At 39.7% G+C, this 18,865-nt stretch overlaps 1 protein-coding gene and 1 long non-coding RNA gene across 9 annotated transcripts in view; one reads left to right on the top strand and one right to left on the bottom strand.

The window, feature by feature from the left end:
• The window catches only part of CCDC83 (coiled-coil domain containing 83), a 55,082-nt gene that overhangs the window by 21,151 nt on the left and 15,066 nt on the right, over positions 1-18,865 (bottom strand). For all 8 annotated transcript variants that reach the window (XM_039217070.1, XM_039217068.1, XM_039217074.1 and 5 more), the window contains 3 exons: positions 15,975-16,137; positions 12,409-12,576; positions 4,413-4,504 (listed from right to left, as the gene is read on the bottom strand). In XM_039217070.1, coding sequence (XP_039073001.1) covers positions 4,413-4,504; positions 12,409-12,576; positions 15,975-16,137 — 423 coding nt within the window. The remainder of the gene's footprint in view (positions 1-4,412; positions 4,505-12,408; positions 12,577-15,974; positions 16,138-18,865) is intronic.
• On the top strand, positions 4,484-11,876 carry LOC120220074. The gene is made up of 3 exons (XR_005525452.1): positions 4,484-4,546; positions 6,119-6,209; positions 11,825-11,876. It is a non-coding gene; the product is annotated as an uncharacterized LOC120220074 (long non-coding RNA).

Below are 18,865 nucleotides of genomic sequence, written 5' to 3'. Positions count from 1 at the left end.
CCCCCCCCCCCCCGCTTCACTCTGGGGGTGGAGTCAGAATCGCTGCTTCCTTCTCTGGGTCGGGCTGGCGAGCATGGGCGGAGGCTTGCCTGCCGGGTGCGCTGAGCCCGAGCCCGCTGGAGTGAGGAAAACCAGGTCCCTCTATGGCTCGTCACCCGAAGCACGAACTCACAGGCAAATTTCCCAGTTTTTAGCTCTTTGCCTTCCCTCTAGAGTCCCAGCCAGCCAGGAGCGCGGACGCCGGTGTCTGTGCGCGCGGCTCTTCCAGGGACCCAAGCCGCCTGGGAGCTACAATGGCGGCAGGCGCGCTGCTACTCTGAAGTCCAGCCAGCCAGAAGCAAGCACAAAGAAGCAGTCTGTGCGCTCAGCCCCCCAGGACCAGTTGGCGAGAGGGGACCTGGCGTGCAGGTATTTGGCAAGTACGGTCTTTTTATGCCCCGAGCGGAGGTTTTTCCCCGCCGAGCAGAGGTTTTTCTGTTTCGGACTCTCTCTTTTTCCCCTCTCACTCCCCGTAGAGGGGGATCGCCTCCGACCCTGGAGTCTCCGATCCCGGCCCGATTTTATCTTCCCCAGTTCGCACTCACATTAGAAGGCTTTCTCAGTGGATTCTGCATCCTTTTTCTCCCAATCTCTCAGGTTTTTTAAGGTTTCCAATGGCTTCAGATCTTTCCCGTGTGATGTATGGGCGCAAGTGCAAGTACGGAGCTCCTTACTTCTCCGCCATCTTGCCCCCTCCTCCTAATTTGATATATTTCTGCATGTCAGTAATAACAATATACATATTTACAAACGTAATAGAAAATAGTTTCAAGGTAGCAAGCTACAGCTAGACAGTCTCTTGGAGAAAGGTATTTTTATTTATTTTTCTTTTTTTTCTTAAATAGTTTATTGTCAAGTTGGTTTCCATATAGCACCCATTACTCATCCCAACAAGTGCCCTCCTCCATGCCCATCACCCCTCTTCCCCTCTCCCCCACCCCCATCAGCCCTCAGTTTGTTCTCAGCATTCAAGAGTCTCTCATGGTTTGCCTCCCTCTCTCTCCCCAACTAATTTTTCCCCTTCTTCTCCTTCATGGTCCTCCGTTAAGTTCCTCCTAATCCACCTCTATGTGTAAACATATTGTATCTGTCTTTCTCTGCCTGACTTATTTCGCTCAGCAGAACAGCCTCAAGTACCATCCATGTTGCTACACATGGCCAGTTTGCATTCTTTCTCATTGCCATGGAGTATTCCATCGTATAGATACACCACATCTTCTTGATCCATTCGTCAGTTAATGGACACTTAGGCTCTTTCCATGTTTTGGCTATTTTTGAGAGTGCTGCTATGAACATTGGGGTACATGTGCCCCTATGCATCAGCACTCCTGTATCCCTTGGGTAAATTCTTAGCAGTGCTATCGCTGGGTCATAGGGAAGTTCTATTGTTAATTTTTTGAGGAACCTTCACACTGTTTTCCAGAGGAGCTGCACCAGTTTGCATTCCCACCAACAGTGTAGGAGGGTGCCCGTTTCTCCACATCCTCGCCAGCATCTAGAGTCCTCTGATTTGCTCATTTTAGCCACTCTGACCAGCGTGAGGTGGTATCTCAGTGTGGTTTTGATTTGTATTTCCCTGATGAGGAGGGATGCTGAGCATCGTTTCATGTGTCTGTTGGCCATCTGGATGTCCTCTTTGGAGAAGTGTCTGTTCATGTCTTCTGCCCATTTCTTCACTGGATTGTTGGTTTTTCGGGTGTGGAGTTTAGTGAGTTCCTTATAGATTTTGGATACTAGCCCTTTATCTGATATGTCATTTGCAACTATCTTTTCCCATTCCGCCAGTTGCCTACTAGTTTTATGGATTGTTTCCTTTGCGGTGCAGAAGCTTTTAATCTTGATGAGTCCCAATCATTTATTTTTGCTCTTGATTCCCTTGCCTTTGGGGATGTGTCAAGTAAGAAATTGCTGCGATTGAGGTCAAGGAGGTTGTTTCCTTCCTATTTTCTTCTCTAGGGTTTTGATGGTTTCCGGTCTCACATTCCTTTATCCATTTTGAGTTTATTTTTGTGTATGGTGTGAGAAAACGATCTAGTTTCATTCTTCTGCATGTTGCTGTCCAGTTCTCCCAGCACCATCTGTTAAAAGAGGCTGTCTTTTTTCCATTGGATATTCTTTCCTGCTTTGTCAAAGATTAGTTGGTCAGTCAGTTGTGGGTCCAATTCTGAGTTCTCTATTCTTTTCCATTGGTCTATGTGTCTGTTTTTGTGCCAGAGAAAAGTATTTTAGATGAAAAAAAGGAAAAAGTATTACTTTGTCAGTAGGTGAATAAGATGTAAATTCATTTTCAATTACTTGTATATTTATAGTTTCAGACAAAGGAACTTTACAGTGGATGAAAGATCATATTTATCTGTGAGGTACTTTTATATGGATACTATGTTATAAATTCCATATTCAGTAACTGAAGGGCACAACCTAAAGCAGAGAAATTAGGAAAACTCCTATAGATCATAAGCATGGACAGAAATAATTTAAAAGTATGTTAAGAATAAATTTATCTACGTCTTTAGAGTTTGAAGATTTGCAATAATTTTTTTTATTTAAATCATGCTAATTAAACTAAGAATGAACCTATATTCCCTAGGAACCAGGAACTTTTATACTCCAGCTACCACTGATAATTCTAAGGTTTCCTGGAACACAGAATTTCATTTGAACAAAAGCAGGACATAGCTCATAACTGAAGTTATGGCTTCACTTACCAACAATGGAGCAGGGTATTTCACTTCAGCCACATGTTAGAATCTCCTGGACACTTTGAAAAATCCAGAAGCCAAGGCAACATTGCAGGCCAATTACCTGAGCATCTCTTTGGGTGGGATCCAGGTACCAACTGAGTTAACCAATTTCTCAGGTGACTCCAACTTTGCAGCCAAGGTTGTATGACAGTGCATTATCAGAGGTTAAATGTATGCTAAAACAGCCAGATAAAAATGTGGAAATTTCCACGTGTGTGTGTTAGGCGTTATGCAGAGAAAAGAAAGTGTATAGTGTAATGATTAAGAGCAATGATCCAAAGAAGACCTCTTAAATTGAATCTCTTGATTCTGCCACTTGGTCTGGAAAAGTTACAAAATTTCTGTGTGCGTCAGCCTTCTCATTAGCAAGTCCCTGCCTTATAGGATTGTTGAGACACATAAATATAAAAGACTCAGAACAGTATCTGAAACAGTCCTCATTATATATTGAATATGTGTATTTGAAAGATATTTGATTTACAGATGCATTTTTAATCATCTTAACTATGTTCAGATTATTTTAATGATGATTTCACCGTTTAGTCATATTCCATGACAAAGTGGCTAAATTTTATGGGCAGTAAACAATTGGCCAGTTCTCCATAATCCTCTATATTTGCGTAAATCAGTAAAAATCATGCAGTGGGATAGTAACTGAAAGAACTAAACTAACAGGTAAGCAACAAACAAAAGCAACTGAAAATCAGTGAGAAACTTTCGAGATCAGATGTTTATGATTCTGAAGAAAAGATATTCTAGATGAAGAGACAATCCCAGTGGGGACCTCACTAAATGAGGAGATAGTCTGGGGACAGGGGAAGGACAGTGAAAAGAAAAGAGTCAGGTATTTTGTGCAAAACAAAGGGATTAGGAAACATATAATATTGGAAATTATATCTCAAACATTTTTTTAGATCCCAAATTTTTAAAGCTCCAGCAATATAGAGTACTCTCTTAGGTTTAGGTATATATGAAAGAACTTTTTCCACAAATTATATTTCATTCTATAATGCATCCAAAACTTTTATTGGGTAATTTGTTGTAGCCATTATTATTACTTAAAAATAACCGAGTAACAATTTACTTAGCTCTTTTTTTTTTTTTTTTTAAGGAGGCACAATGTTACTTAAATCATCTCATTTAGGGGCACTTGGGTGGCACAGTCAGTTAAGAATCTAACTTCAGCTCAGGTCATGATCTCTGATTTGGGAGTTCAAGCCCAACATGTGATTCTCTGCTATTTGTGTTGAGTCCACTTCAGATCCTCTGTCCCCTCCCCCACCCCTCTCCCGCTTACTCACGTGCATAGTGTGCTTTCTCTCAAAAATGAATAAACATATATAAAAAAAGATTCTTTCTCTACCTTCCCCCCACTCTAAAATTTTAAAAAAAATCTCATTTAATCTTCATACTATTCTTTAAAATAAATATCATTATTGATCCTTTTTTTTAATGAATTAGGAAACTGAAGCCCAGAAAAGTCAAGTAATAAATTTAGTTTATATTCCCAATAAGTGGTACAGCTATGATTTAAACTAAACTGACTAACTTCAGAACTCAAGATCTTAATCATTACATACCATGGGAAAAAATAAGGGAACAACTTTTGTTTTTAAGAAAATTGAAATATACCTGTGTGGCCCATTCCTTCTTTTGATCCAGTTGCAACAAAGTTTCTCTGATTATTCTCTTTCTAGCATCTTCCAAAGTGACTTTATAGTGTTCTTTAAAAAGAAAATTAGAAGTCTCAACAAGAATAATCCTAGGTAAGGGGCATCTGGGTGGCTCGATTAATTAAGTGTATGACTTTGGCTCAGGGTATGATCTCACTGTTGGTGAGTTCAAGCCCCATGTCGGGGTCTGTGCTGGCAACTTAGAGCCTGGAGCCTGCTTTGGATTCCATGTCTCCCTCTCTCTCTGCTCCTCCTCCACTTGTGCTCTCTCTCTCTCAAAAAAATGAATAAACATTAAAAAAAAATTTTTTAAAGACTAATCCTAGGTAAAACTATGCTGTTGGTAAATGTTATCTTCCATGATTTTCCTCCTCCTTTCTACACATTTCCCCCTGAATTTTCAGGGTACATTTTTACTGAAGCATCTAGTACCTTTAATTAGAAGAAATACTCCAATAATTTACTAAGATCTTAATGTGATTAGTTTAAGATATCTCTCCCAAGAATATCTGTATTTTCAAAGAACTGTCCCTCCAAGGGGAGAATTCCCAATACTTTAGTATGTATGCAGCCATCTACCTTTCACATCACACACTTCTGATTGCACAACGGAAATATAAAGAAGATTTGGTTATCTGCACAAGAAGGATCCTGTACCTCTGACTCTATCTAACTAAATTTCCAGTATTTTTGGCATATGTCTCCATGGGCAGGGAAGACAGAGTGAGAAGAGGGGAGAGGCATGGAGGGGCTGTGAAAGTCAGCCCTTGGTTCTGAGTTGGGCTCAGAGCGAGAAAGGAGAAGAGATATGAAGAAGTGCAGGATTCTTTGTTTTCTCCAGATGTTCTTATGTCACAGTCAGAATTGAGAGAGCTAAGGATCATAAAATCTTAGGCCTTAGCAATCATATTATCAAGACTTCTGTTTAAGGAAAGTGAACTACAGTGACATTAAGGCCACTGTAGAGAGTGGAAGGAAGAAAGGTACATAATGAGTCCAGTTTGTTAATCTGCTACTCAACAAACCAGCAGCAATGTCTTCTGATGTGCAGGTCACTACTTAAAGCCCTGAGGACACTGCTGGATAAGAGACAAGCCCCCTGCCCTTATGACGGGTACATTCCAATACAGAAGCCTGACCATAAGTAAACAAGTTAATAAATAGTATTTCAGGTGGCGATATGTGTGATGAAGCAGAACTAAAATTCTCCACTTCAGATAGGGTGACCAGAGACAGTTCTGAGGAGGTAAAGACTGAATGAGGTGATGTAGTCAGGAAAGTGCAACAGGAGGGAATCGCACTACCCCAAATCTGAGAATAATCAAAGTTAGTTGTGCCTTATGATAGCATCCATGTTAAGTCCTATTAGTTGTATTTTATTTATAACATCTGAAGGATAAATATTTGCTAGATTTCTGGACTGGTTCACAGAGACCCATTTAACCCATTCTGTAACTAAATACTTTTGTACGTGTGCTGCCATTGAGGACAGTTTCAAAGGGAACATTTTCTCCCCAGACCAAGTCTGTCAAAGCAAACCTCTCAGGGGTCTTGAGCTACAGGGAAGGAGATCTGCAGATCTGGTCCTTTAGTAGGTTAGAGCCAAGGTTCTGGAAAAGGGGACCAGAGCCAAAATTCCTTTTCCATACCTCTCTCCTCCTGCAGTCCCTGGGACACAACAGATAATGAAGAATATGTTGAAGAATATTTTATGTGCAAATCTTTGGTGGGCTGTTATCTGAGGCTTCACCACCAGGTATGGCAGCAGCAAACGATGGCCCTTCAGTGGTGACTGTGGTGGGGAGGGGAGGGAGAGTATGAAAAGAGAAGGGGGAGCTCTCCCAGGTTCCCCCATGGCCAGAAAGGGGGCGGGTCAGGTTGTGCCTCTAATAGAATTGGAACAAGAGTGTTGGACTGAGGCAGCAGTTTACAAACATGCACATTGTGGTTTGGGGACTAGTCTAACTTTACATCTGGAGAGTAAGAAAATGAAAGTCTTCATTATTCCAACCCACATGTACTCATCTATATAGCCTGTATTTTTCTTATTCTCATCTGGGGTAATCACCTGAATATTTTAATCATTCCAATCTCATTTCTGATAGAAATTGTTTTCAATTCACTACCTAGTCCACTAGACTAAGGCCGGATGTTTTTTTGAAATTTCTACCCAACAAAACACGACAAGCTGGGGGGGAGGGGGGAATGGGCATGAAGGAGGGCACTTTGGGGATGAGCACTGAGTGTTATGTAGAAACTAATTTGACAATAAACTATTTGTAAAAAAAAAAACAAAAAAAAAACACGACAAGCAATCTGAAAGTTGCCATGGATCAGGAGTTTAGTTATAGTGGATTTTTTATTCTTAGCATCTGAAAGAAACCGTAAAACCTGGAGCTTGATATCATTAAATATTAATTCTTTGCTGTAAATCATAAAAAACAGATGATCAAGTATGCTCTGACTAAAGTTATAGCTCTCTCTATTGGCATATTAATACTAAAAAAGCAACAAAAATATCCAGCTCTGTTCCAAGTTCCATATAAAATTCTATGGACTTTATATCTTCTTAAAAGCAGAAAACAAGAGAGCAGCACAAACAATTATTAACCACGCATTTTTGAATACAGCCAAAGAATCTGTGAGTATATAAATGTCTCCTCATAAAAGTTTGAGACATTGCTAGTGAGAGCGTGGGAGGCTATGGCTTTGTGCCTTTAAACTCCGGGCTGCTCAGGTCCCTGTCTACTGTGGCCACTTCTCAGAAGCTGAGCTCAAAGCCCTGCTGGCTGAAGTTGGTTTGCATTATTTTGCCTTCCTTGTTGTATCTGCTCTGAGTTGGTTTGCTCCTCCACAGTTTTCTGGGGGTCTCTTGTCCACTTTTCACATACTTGTCAGCGTCACACATCACCATACTGACCACCCCCTCCTGTGGTGGTGACCTCTCTGTGAGTTCTCTTGGAGATCACCAGGGGACTCCCATTTTACAGATGAAGAAATTAATGTTCAAAGAAGTAATGCTACTTTTTTGTAACTGTATTTGAGCCCAAATCTTTTAACTATTAGTGTACAAAGAAATTTTAGAGATTCCTGTCCTGTATGCCTGGTGAAGAACAAAAGTAAAAATGCTCTGTGGCTGTGATATCTAATGACTCTTAATAGCCTCACACTTTCTGTATTGCTGGGCCTCATCCTTTTATTGAGAGAGAGAGCCTTATCCCAGATATATTAGTCACCATATTTCTTATACCCACTACCCCAACATCTCTCAGCTAAAGTTCAAGGAAGCAGCTCTAGGTGTTTCTTCCCTTCCCCCCTAGAGCTTAGGGGATGTATTGAATAAGTCAGGGTTGGATAGCTGACCACAGAATGGTTTGTGCTGGGGTTGACTGATGACCCACGAGGAGGCATGGACAAAGGTCTTTGCTCATTTCTGATTAGTTGGGTGATCACACCAGCTCTTCAAAATCTGGGCTGGAGAAAACTGCAAGAACCGGTCTGTGGGAAACAAGAAGAGAATGGGGACAGGACAGAGCTAAGCAGAGGAACATCTGAAGGGGACAGTCACAGACCATGAGAGATAAATGCAGAGAGGAGCCATCTCTATAGCCATCACTGATCTGATAGGCTTCTGTTTCCATATTCAATCTTTCTATTCCTCACTACAAGTATTATATTCAACAAACATCACCACGAGACATCAAGCAACCTCAGTTTTATCTCTTCCCTTTAAAATTCATACTGTGGAGCTAGCAACTCAACAACTTATATGGCAAATTTCTGATTTTTCTAGTTCCTTTGTGATAATAAGAGGTTCTCCAATCAGTAATTAATATATCCAGTCTTTTGTAATAAATAAAACTTTAAACTTTATTCAAAGCTATGGCTATTCCCTTCCCAGCTTGGATGTACAACTATATCCTCTGATTTGAGCTTCCTTCTCCCTCAGGGCTGAAGAGAAGCATGGAAAGGGACAAGAAAGCTCTCACTTGACAGATACTGTTTCAAGTTAATGTTGCACTTTCTGGTACTAGCTGACATTAAGGTTGATGCCTTTTTCATGGAGGTGTTTTTATAGGTTCTTTAGAGGACCACCTTCCCCATTGCTAGTTATTTTACCTGCATTTCCTTGATGTAGGGGATAATGTCCTTGGAGGCTGGATAACAACTTTTCCTTTGGCCTCTGGCTCTCAATCTATTCCTCCCTTCTGTACATGCTGGTCCCTATTTCTCTGTTGGGACATCATCACCAAGATTTAACCAGACAGCATTCTAGTTCTCTCTCCTAGCATATTCTCAGGAAAAATGCCTTTGTGCTTTGCCATGACAGATTCCTGAGAGGGTAGCCTGTTGCAGACTGAATATTTGTGTCCCCCCAAAATTCATATGTTGAAACCTAACCCTCAGTGTGATGGCATTTGGAGATGGGGTCTTTGGGAAGTCAGTAGGTCAAGAGGGTGGAACCCTCCTGAGTGGGATTAGTGCCCTTACAAAAGAGACTTCAGAGAGCCCCCTTGCCTCTTCCACCAAAGATGGCTGTCTATGGACCACGCAGTGGAGTTTCCACCAGATACCAAATCTTCTGGCACCTTCACCTTGAACTTCCCAGCCTCCAGGACTGTGCAAAATATATTTCTGTTGTTTATAAGCTACACATTCAATGTACTTTGCTACAGCAGCCTAAATGGACTAAGACACTGGCCTAGCTCAGGACAGCAGCCACTTCATCTTTGCTCTGCTATCAGAATGATTAATTAGTCCCTGTTCCTTAGATTTCTCAGGGGCAGGTCATAAACTAGACCTCCATGTCTCACAAACTTCAGGGGACACATACTGCATAATTGGAGGAATTTCCGTAAAGACCCTCCATCTTTATTTAAGGTGAAGGAGGAATTACCCTTCACCTGCCCCTTTGGGGGACAGTGTAGGACTTATAGCACACCAAGATCTCTTTCTAAATACTTTCCCCTAATTTCCAACAATCTTTGCTTGGCCTATCTACTTTTATAAACTGGGATTCAGTGGTTGAAGGTAGTTTAAACTGAGACTAAAAGTTTTATTTTATTTTATTTTTTAATATTTTTTTATTTATTTCTAGGAGAGAGAGACAGCATGAGCAGGGGAGGGTCAGAGAGAGAGGGAGACACAGACTCTGAAATAGGATCCAGGCTCTGAGCTGGCAGCCAGCACAGAGCCCGATGCGGGGCTCGAACCCACGAACCGCGAGATCATGACCTAAGCGAAAGTCGGACGCTCGACCGACTAAGCCACCCAGGCGCCCCTAAAAGTTTTATTTTAATATCCTCCTTCAATAACCACCCCCCCTTCCCTAAAATACTTGTTCCTTGCTAGTAAACCAGTCTAACTAACACAAAGTCCATGATCATGATTGTGGGAAAAACATTCCAGAAAAATCATGGAAGAAGAGAGGCAGTGGGGAAAGATGGGGCCCTATAATAGTAAGGTTTCAGAAAAATAGATGTAAGTGTCCTGCTCACATTCATTGTCCAATTGGTGGCCCCAAAATTTTAATAGCCCCCAGGCAGAGTTGCTGCTGCTACCTGCATGGTTGGGAGAAATGCCTAAAACCAATGACAAATAAAACAACTATTTCCCATGACACCTGAAGTTGTCTACAGACCAAGGTTCAACCAGCAAGTTATTAAATATATAAATGTCATTACCGCCATCCCAAAGTTGGATTCAACAGCATAGCAATTTTCAACTAAAAGAAATCATCCAAATTTCTGATCAAGATAATGAGTTAAGTTCATCTGAGAAGATGAGTCTTCCTAATTTAAAAATACACAATAAAGAAATGTTGGGGAAAAACTTAAAAATTTTTAAACAGGCCAGAACAATAACTATTTTAAAAGTATGATACTTGTGCACAAACACATAGATCAGTGGAACAGAATAGGAAGACAGAGAGACCCAAACACACATGGGAAATTAAAATATAAAATCAGCATTTCAAATCAGTAAGGTTAAAATGAGTTATTTGAGAAGTGATGCTGGGACAACTAGAAAACCATCTGGCAAAAAGTAAAGTTGGTTTCCAGTTCATAGACACACACAAAAACCCAAAGATTTATATATTAAAATGAAGCCATAAATATTCTAGAAGAAATATTAAACTATTTATTTATAATCTCAGATATCATAAAATGAAAACCTAAGTTGGGCACTCCAAAACTACAAAAGATCTTCATAAATATACCCCACAAACAAAAGACTAATGACAAATAAGGAAGATATTTGTACTTTATATCACAGTTAAAGAGCTAATTTCCTTAAAATGTGAAAAGCTCCACCACACAGTAGAAAACTGGTCAAGGGATGCGAAGAGATGATTCACAGAAAAGTAAATCCAATACATTTCCTGAACTTATGAAAGATATTCGCTATCACTTATAATAAGAGAAGTGGAAATTAAAGCTACAAAAAGATACTGTTTTCTGCTTTTAAGACTGGCAAAGAACAAAAAGTTAGCTAACATCCCTGCTGTTGAAGATGTGGGAACATAGGCATCTTCATCCACATGGGGGAAATAAACTTGGTACAGGCTCTACGGAGGGCCATCCCTATCAAAATAAAAAAGAAATAAATGGGTTCTTTGGGCCAGCCATTCCTCCCTAGAGATACACAAAAATGAAATTATATAAATGCAAGGATATTCATTGCAGTAAAATGAGATATTTAAGAATATTCATTGTAGTATTATTTGTAACAGTAAAATACAGGACATAACCTAAATGCTTGTGAGTAGGGGACCGGTAAAAAAAACAACAACAACACAACAAAACAAAGTAGCCACTGCAAGAATGAAGACATCCTAATACGTACTGATCTTATAGATCTTATAGAATTTTCATACGAATGTCCATATGTAGCATGCTTTGTATATAGTGATATAAAATATTTCTGATGGAGGTTACATAAGAAATTAGTAATAGTGGTTTTTATCTAGAGAAAGTCTCTGATTGACTGAGGGGTAGACAGGGGTAGGAAGGTGTCCCTTTTATGCTCTACTTTTCTTCTGGGGAGGAAAACTTTTTGAAAGATTGGAACCCCAAGTCCAGGCTGATTTGGGCCAAATTTACACTACCATTGTGGTGCAGAAGCTCTGAGCTGAGAAACTTATGGAAATATTGGTCCAGATGTGGAACATCCCAACAGAGACCCAAAAAGGGTATGGAAATGACCCCAACAGGAACACCTCCACAACACAGGGCACCATCACTAGCTGGGCTCAGGACTGTCATCCAGCCACAGTGTTTTTTTGGGTCGTCAGATTTCTCCATTTATTCTATCTTATGACTTTCCTGTCTCTGGGTCTCTAATTTCTTTTTCTTTTTCTTTTTTTTTAAGCCACTATGCTAGCCACAGGGACAGACATGCGGCCTCACTGTTCCCAGATCTAGTCCTGGTAAGCTTCATCACGCCTGATTGCCATCCTAATCCATTCCTTCTCCATTTCCCATCTCATGTTTGTTCTTCAGTTCTTTCTATGATGTAGCATTTACTTGGGCACTTCTGTACAATAATTCTGCTTTTACAGCCTGATAAAGCTGTTTTAAACCTGGCTCGGATAAATTTCTTTTCTAATGTAACACTGTCCCAGGACCCCTTAGCCCCACCCTAGTGGAATTGCCCAACCTAGGTGTGGGAGCATGTAGATACCATCTACTGAATGAAGCTTCATTCTCTAAGACAGCTGGTCTCAGGGATTCTCCACTGCCCCCACACCCACCCCTCCACCCTTCCCAGTCTCACTGGTAATCCTGGGAGAGCTTCTCCTCTTCCTCTCTCCACTTTCACCCTTAGGTTCATAGCTACTTTGCTGATAGCAGACAGTAAAGAATGGTTCAGAGAGTGTGCATTTTTTTCTCCCACCACAGGGCTGCTCGCCAAAGATTTTCTACTGAATTTGAACTAGCTTTGTTGCAACTGACCTGACATTTTCTCTGAATTCTCTTTAACTGTATTGATGTCATTTTGTAAGGAGATGATGAGTTTAGCATGTTGTTCACTCCCTACTTTCTTGTACTCTTCCCAGTATTCCTTCTCACTGAGTTTCTCAAGAAATAGTTTCTCAGCATTATTTATTTGCATGCGCATATCTGTTGAAAGAAAATAAAGATACCATGTCATTTCTGTTGTTCTTGCAACCATTGTATGTTGCAATTGGATTTTATGATGTTAAGGTCCGATACTAAAATGTTGTTAATTCATAAATACAAGCTTTTAACTCCAGTTAAAGGAAATCTAAACTATTCAAACTATTGTTTATCCCCCATGATTCATAATCTAAGTAAAATTAAACTTCCAATTATAAAGGAGATGTGTGGTTTTAGGCCGTGACTGACAGCTATCATAGACAACCTATATGCCTAGGAACCCACAAGCTTAAATTATTCCCATGATAGCTTGAAAAGAGTCCTGTTTTGTACAATAGATTATGTTGCAAATACTGTCTATTAACAAATTGTGATTTTTCTGACCATTATATCTCTGGGAAAAGTGACTTTAACTTATATCTTTGTGCTGTCCTTGGCAACCATTTTTGTAAGTAAGTGGGCTGATTCCATCATCATTGTTTGGGCTTCCTTTGTGTGAAATGATACCATATGACAATAATATCAACGTCTTCCCCTGTGCCCACTTACTAAGGCCTTCAGAGTAAAAGATTAATTCTTTAGCACAATATGTGCAAATATTGAGCTATCTCAACTGTATAAACGTTCAGTACATCCTGATGCACTTGCTAAATGTGATATGCTACTCAATCTTTAGGCTGGGTCTCATGCTTCCAAGTATTTTGGAAACAAAAGCATGACAAAGAGCAAGGTACAATGAACTGGATGGCTATTTGTCTCAGTGCCACACACCATCTGGTTTGAGAGCTCCCCAAAAGGCAAGACCACATCTTATTCGTGTCTGTAAATTCAGCACTTGGCACAGAGTTTGGCAATTAGTTGGTGCTCAGTAAATGTTTCTGGAATGACTGAGGCACTCCCATCAGGCCAGAGGGATGTTCTTCAGTATAGAGGGCCAGAAGAACTCCAGACATGTCTTTTTTCAAAGATGTAAATAAGAAATTTTTAAATGCCTTAATAAAGGGCACTTGTTGTTGCCATTAAACAATTAATACTGTTATATCTTATCTGATGATCTGTCATCTTACTTGGTTAGATTGCTGCTATCTCAGCCCTGGGCCACATTCAGCCTTTGAGGGGAGGGCTGGTTAATGTCACTGAAGATTTTGAAAGACAGGTGGATGTCGTGGCTGTTGTTCTACTCCCCCAGAACCTAGCCCCCTTCCCTTCTCCTACCCCTTGTCAAATCAGTAGGCCAATTACCGTGGCCCCTTCTCCTGGCCATAAGGATTTGTCCAGGGATGAGCATATTTCTCAAGTGAGGCACATGCTCAGAGTCTTTCTACTGAAGCTGGTGTAAAACATGTCTCTTTTGTTTACATTTTGAGGTTAAATGGATGTAAGGTGAGAAATGTCCATGGTCAGAGTTCCAGCCTCCTGGGGACAACAGCCTCAAATAAAGGAGCCAACCCTCAGGGAAAAGACAGAGAGAGGGGGGCAGTAAGGGGTAGAGGAGTACAAGGGGGAGAGAAAGAGGCAGAAGCAGAGGAGATTAAAAAAATCTGAGATCTGACAGCATGTGAGGCTTTGGGTCCAGGTCAGTAGCAATCTGCCTTTTCTGTTTGGTTATATGAAAAAATTAACATCCTCTTTATGCTTAGGCTATAGTTTAGGTGACATTTTTATCCTTGAGACTAAAGGCTCCTAAGCAAAAGCTGGAAAAAAAGGGGTTACATCAGTCCTTCTCAAACCTTCATGTGCATAGGGATTCCCTAGGGTCTGCAGACTGTAACTCAGTAGGTGTGGCTGGGTCTGAGATTCTGCACTGCTCCCCACCCCAAACTGGTGTGCAAGTGACTACCTGGTACATGACAGAACCTCATCAGAAAGACTTTTTCAGAGTCACCTGCCCTCTCACTTTTCTGTCTCTCCTTCGGCCTCAATGGGCTCTTTTCTTTCTTGGACCACCTCCCATGCCCAGCACTCCTCTGTTGTGCCTGGTCACCCAGCTGGGCGCCAGTCTTGTATGACACACACGTTCCAGCACTCAGTCCAAACCATAAACAGGCACACCTCTGCTAGCTGGGCTCATTTCCCTGCAAAGGCAGTTTTGTGAGCGCATCTGAGTATCCTTTGTGGTCTCACTCCCACCTCAAGGGACTTATTAAATTACTACTTCCAAACATAAGCAGAACTCTCCTGGAGAGGAGCCCTCAAAAATACAGCATCCACCACCTCATGACATCACCATTGCCCATAAAAAGGCAGGTCAGAAAAGGCTTATGGGAACAGTTGTGGAGACCCCTAAAAATGAAGTTTTCTGATTGATGGTTTTTGGTCTTGGTAACTATTTCATTCAAAACCACAAATATTTACAGATGGTGTGCTTGCTCTGTGTCAAGTGCTTGGGTAAGTAGGCTCTTTGAAATACTTGGGACACATTCAGGAAAGTGAGTCCTTGTTTTGCCTCCCACTTCTAATACTGCTTCCTGAGAACACTCAACATCTCTTCCCCAAGTTTTCCAGCTTCCTAGCTAAGATGGTATTTATAGAGGTCCTGGCAAAAGACCTGGTTTGGAAATCTTAGCAGCAAGCTTAGGATAAAGGAATGAAAAAAAATTTTTTAAGACAGAAAGTGTGAGTGCCTGAGTCGGGGAGGGCAGAGGGAGAGGGAGAGAATCCTAAGCACGTTCCATGCTCAGTGTGGAGGCCGACTTAGGGGCTCAATCTCATGACCTGTAAGATCATGACCTGAGCTGAAATCAAGAGTCAGTTGCTCAACCCACTGAGCCACCCAGGTGTCCCAAAAATATTTTTTAATGCATGTGTCAAAACTATGTATGACTTCCTGCAGGACCATGGTATTTCCTAAGCCCATGGCAAGACGAAATCCTGGGTCTTTCATCTTCTACACCTAGCATCATTTCTATCCATGTCTTCTACCTTTCCCCCTGGTCAACTCTAATCCTGCTTTCCCCCAAGTGAGGGTCTTATCTCCCTTGGCAATATTGGTGTGGAGGGAAGCTTTAGGGTAATAAGCACCTTGTTCCCAAGTCTGAACTGAAGTTGAAGCCAAAGAAACTGCCAAACAAGAGAATTTCCACAAACAAAGAACAAATCCCCACTGTGAGGACTTCAGGGTAGTAGCTAACAGGGTGTTGTCTGGTGTCAAGAGCCAGGTGGTTTTCTTCTGTCTTTGGTTTTGATCAGTGCCCTTCCTCCTCCTCCTCACTAGGCCTCAGCAGCTCTGCCCACTTGTTTCCCTCTCCTGTCCATTTAGCCACACATGTGTGTGCTTGTGGTGTTAATGATCTCATATGAAACATGTTCATGGCATTCTGAACATATTAGGAGACAAAAGCATTAATGCATTCAAGAAATAATTTGAGGCAGCTTTATAATTCTCAAAGTTCCTAAGTCACCTTTCAAGTTTTCTTCCTGGTCTCTTTCAAACTTCCATTTTTCCTTCATTGCTTCTTCAACATCTTCCCTTGTTACAACTGGTGATCCCTCCAACTTCTCTTCACTCAGCTCCTTTAGTAGGTTCCGTATGTGCCAAGTCTGTTCATCCTTCAAGTGTCTGTTCTGTCATGACAATCAACAGTACATAACAGCATCTGCTCAAGTATTTACATTGATTTGCCTCAACACAGAGTTGCATACTGAGGCTTGCAAAGTGAGAAAAAAACATTTAATGAAGTAAGTTTATACAATATCTCTAAGATATTATAGAATATGGAAGACTCAAAATAAAATTAAATCCATCAACATAGTAACTATTGGGTAGAAAGTTACATTTAAAACCCAGTCTATCACCCTATTATAGGATCAGTGAACATTAAAGTTAGACCTTTAAGGCCAATTTCTTCAATCTCCCACTAATACCGTTCTTCTCTAGTGATTGTCATTCATTTAGTCAGTATTTATGGAGCATCTACCATGTGCCAAGCAGTCTTCCAGACACTAGGAGTAAATCAGCGACCACTATGTACAAAATACAGTAGCGCCTTCACCTGGCCACTGGACTTATCCAGGGTGAGCATGTGTCACAAGGGAGGCACATGCTCAGAGTCCATCCCTGGAAATACTTTCACTGAAACTGACAGAAAACATGTCTTTTGGTCTCCATTTTGAGGTTAAAAGGATGTAAGGTGAGAGGTGTCCATGGTCAGAGTTCTGGCTTCATGGGGACAACAGATTCAGAAAAAAAGATGCTTTGGTTGCAAAGGTAATAATTTAACCACAACTAGCCTAAGCAGAAAGAGGATTTTAAATCTGCTCTCCCCCTCCTTCTCTCTCATTCCCTCTCCTCTTCTACTTCCCTATTTCCCCCTTATCACTCTTTTTTCTCTCTTCCCCCTGAAAATTGACTCCTTTGTAAAATGGTACAGCTACTCTGTTTAAAAGGATGTCAATTTCTTATAAAACTAAACATTTGCTTATCATTACAGCTCAGCAACTCAGCTCTAGGGCATTTATCTCAGAAAAATGAAAGCTTATATTCACATGAATATAATGCTTACAAAAGCTGTATTTGTCATAGCCAAATACTGGAAACAACTCACATCTTTCAATAGGTAAATGGTTGAATAAATTGTGGTATATTCATATCATGAAATAAAAATGAATAAAAGGAGCCAACTAATTATACATGCAGCAAACTGAATCTCCAGAGAATTCTGCTGAATGAAAAAAGCCAATCTTCAAAGATTACTTACTACATGATTCCATTTATATAACATTCTTAGAATTAAAAAATTATAAATGTGGAGAACAGATTAATGGTTGCCAGGAGTTAATGAAGAGGTGGAATTGGGAGTGAGTGGCTATAAAAGGACAATATGAGAGACACTTGTGTTAATGGAAATGTTCTGTATCTTGACTGTATCAATGTCAATATTGTTAATGTTAATGTCCCAACTGTGATGATATTGTACTATAGTTCTGTACTATATACAGGAACTATAGTTCCTATACTATAATTATAGGAAACCAGGTATGGGTACACAGGATCTCTCTGTACTATTTTTTAAATAACTGCATGCTAATCTATAATTATTTCAAAAAGTTTAATTTAAAAAATGAAGGTCAAGCAATATTAGCCACTTATAAACAATTTATTGTTCTTTACTCAGTTCTCACATACTCAATTTTCTTAAATGAAATAGATTCATGTTTTGTTTTCTTATACATAAATTGAATTACTTTGGCTCAACATGAATTATTTGAAAATGAAATTTTGTAGAAACTTGAATAATAACAATGGAAATATCCCTCGCCAAAGGGATTGTACTGCTAATACTTTTTTTTTTTTCCAAATATGGACTTTTCCACTTATTTTTGTAGAAATGGAAAATTCCTTTATCAAGTATAGTCTGAATATGAAATAAAACTTTATCTGATTTTGTTTATATTAGCTCATTTTATTAAGGCAATAATCACTTCAAAATCAATTCCAGCTCAAAAATAGGCAAAAAATATCCAAAGACAGTGATCATTTAAAAACCATTACATATAATTCATAAATGTGTAATCAATCAATACATTTTCCTTTTACTTTCCATACTTAATACTTGTCAAAGTGAATCCAGTTCTCTTAGATCAAATTTTTAACACAATGACTATTCTTTCCAAATATATGATATTTTTATTTATAAATTAAAATAGTATCACATGTCCTAAAGCTGTATTTGAATGTTACATAAACATGACTAAATCATATTTGGCATTATATGCAAATTTAATAACATCTATATTAAACTCCCAAAATCCCATAATGAATTTCAAGTGTATGGGAAATGTATCTGGCAACATGTTACAAAATTTGCTATATCTGAAAAATTATTTTGAGTGATATACTGAAATACAATTTAGTTAGCTATATTCACCAATGTGTTAAAAAAAAAAAGACATTTATCCTACAAAGCAAAACATTATCACACTATAAAATAGAAGGAAGGAGATTAAATAAATAAAAAGAACTGATTTTGTTTTGTTATAAAGCCATCTTATGGGCTTTGCCTTTTTTAACTTTTTAAGATTTGCAAGAATAAGAACAGAAGTTGCCAGAATAGTACACAGGGCTTCACCTTACTATTTACCCTGCTTCCCCATTGATGACATCATACATAACCACAGCACCTTATCAAAACGGAGAAACTGACATTTGTACAATGCTATTAAGTAAATTAGAGAATTTAATTTGGAATTCACCAGTTTTTACATGTGTTCATTTTACTTGTTTTTAGTGGATAAGTATTATGAAAATTTGTCACATATACAGATGAGAATTATCACCATATAGATGATATTT

The sequence above is a fragment of the Hyaena hyaena genome, unplaced genomic scaffold (genome assembly GCF_003009895.1).
Source record: "Hyaena hyaena isolate Hyena2069 unplaced genomic scaffold, ASM300989v1 scaffold_667, whole genome shotgun sequence".
In the NCBI taxonomy this organism is placed as follows: Eukaryota; Metazoa; Chordata; class Mammalia; order Carnivora; family Hyaenidae; genus Hyaena; species Hyaena hyaena.
The sequence above is the reverse complement of the archived record's forward strand: the minus strand, read 5'-3'. Positions and strand labels throughout refer to the sequence as shown.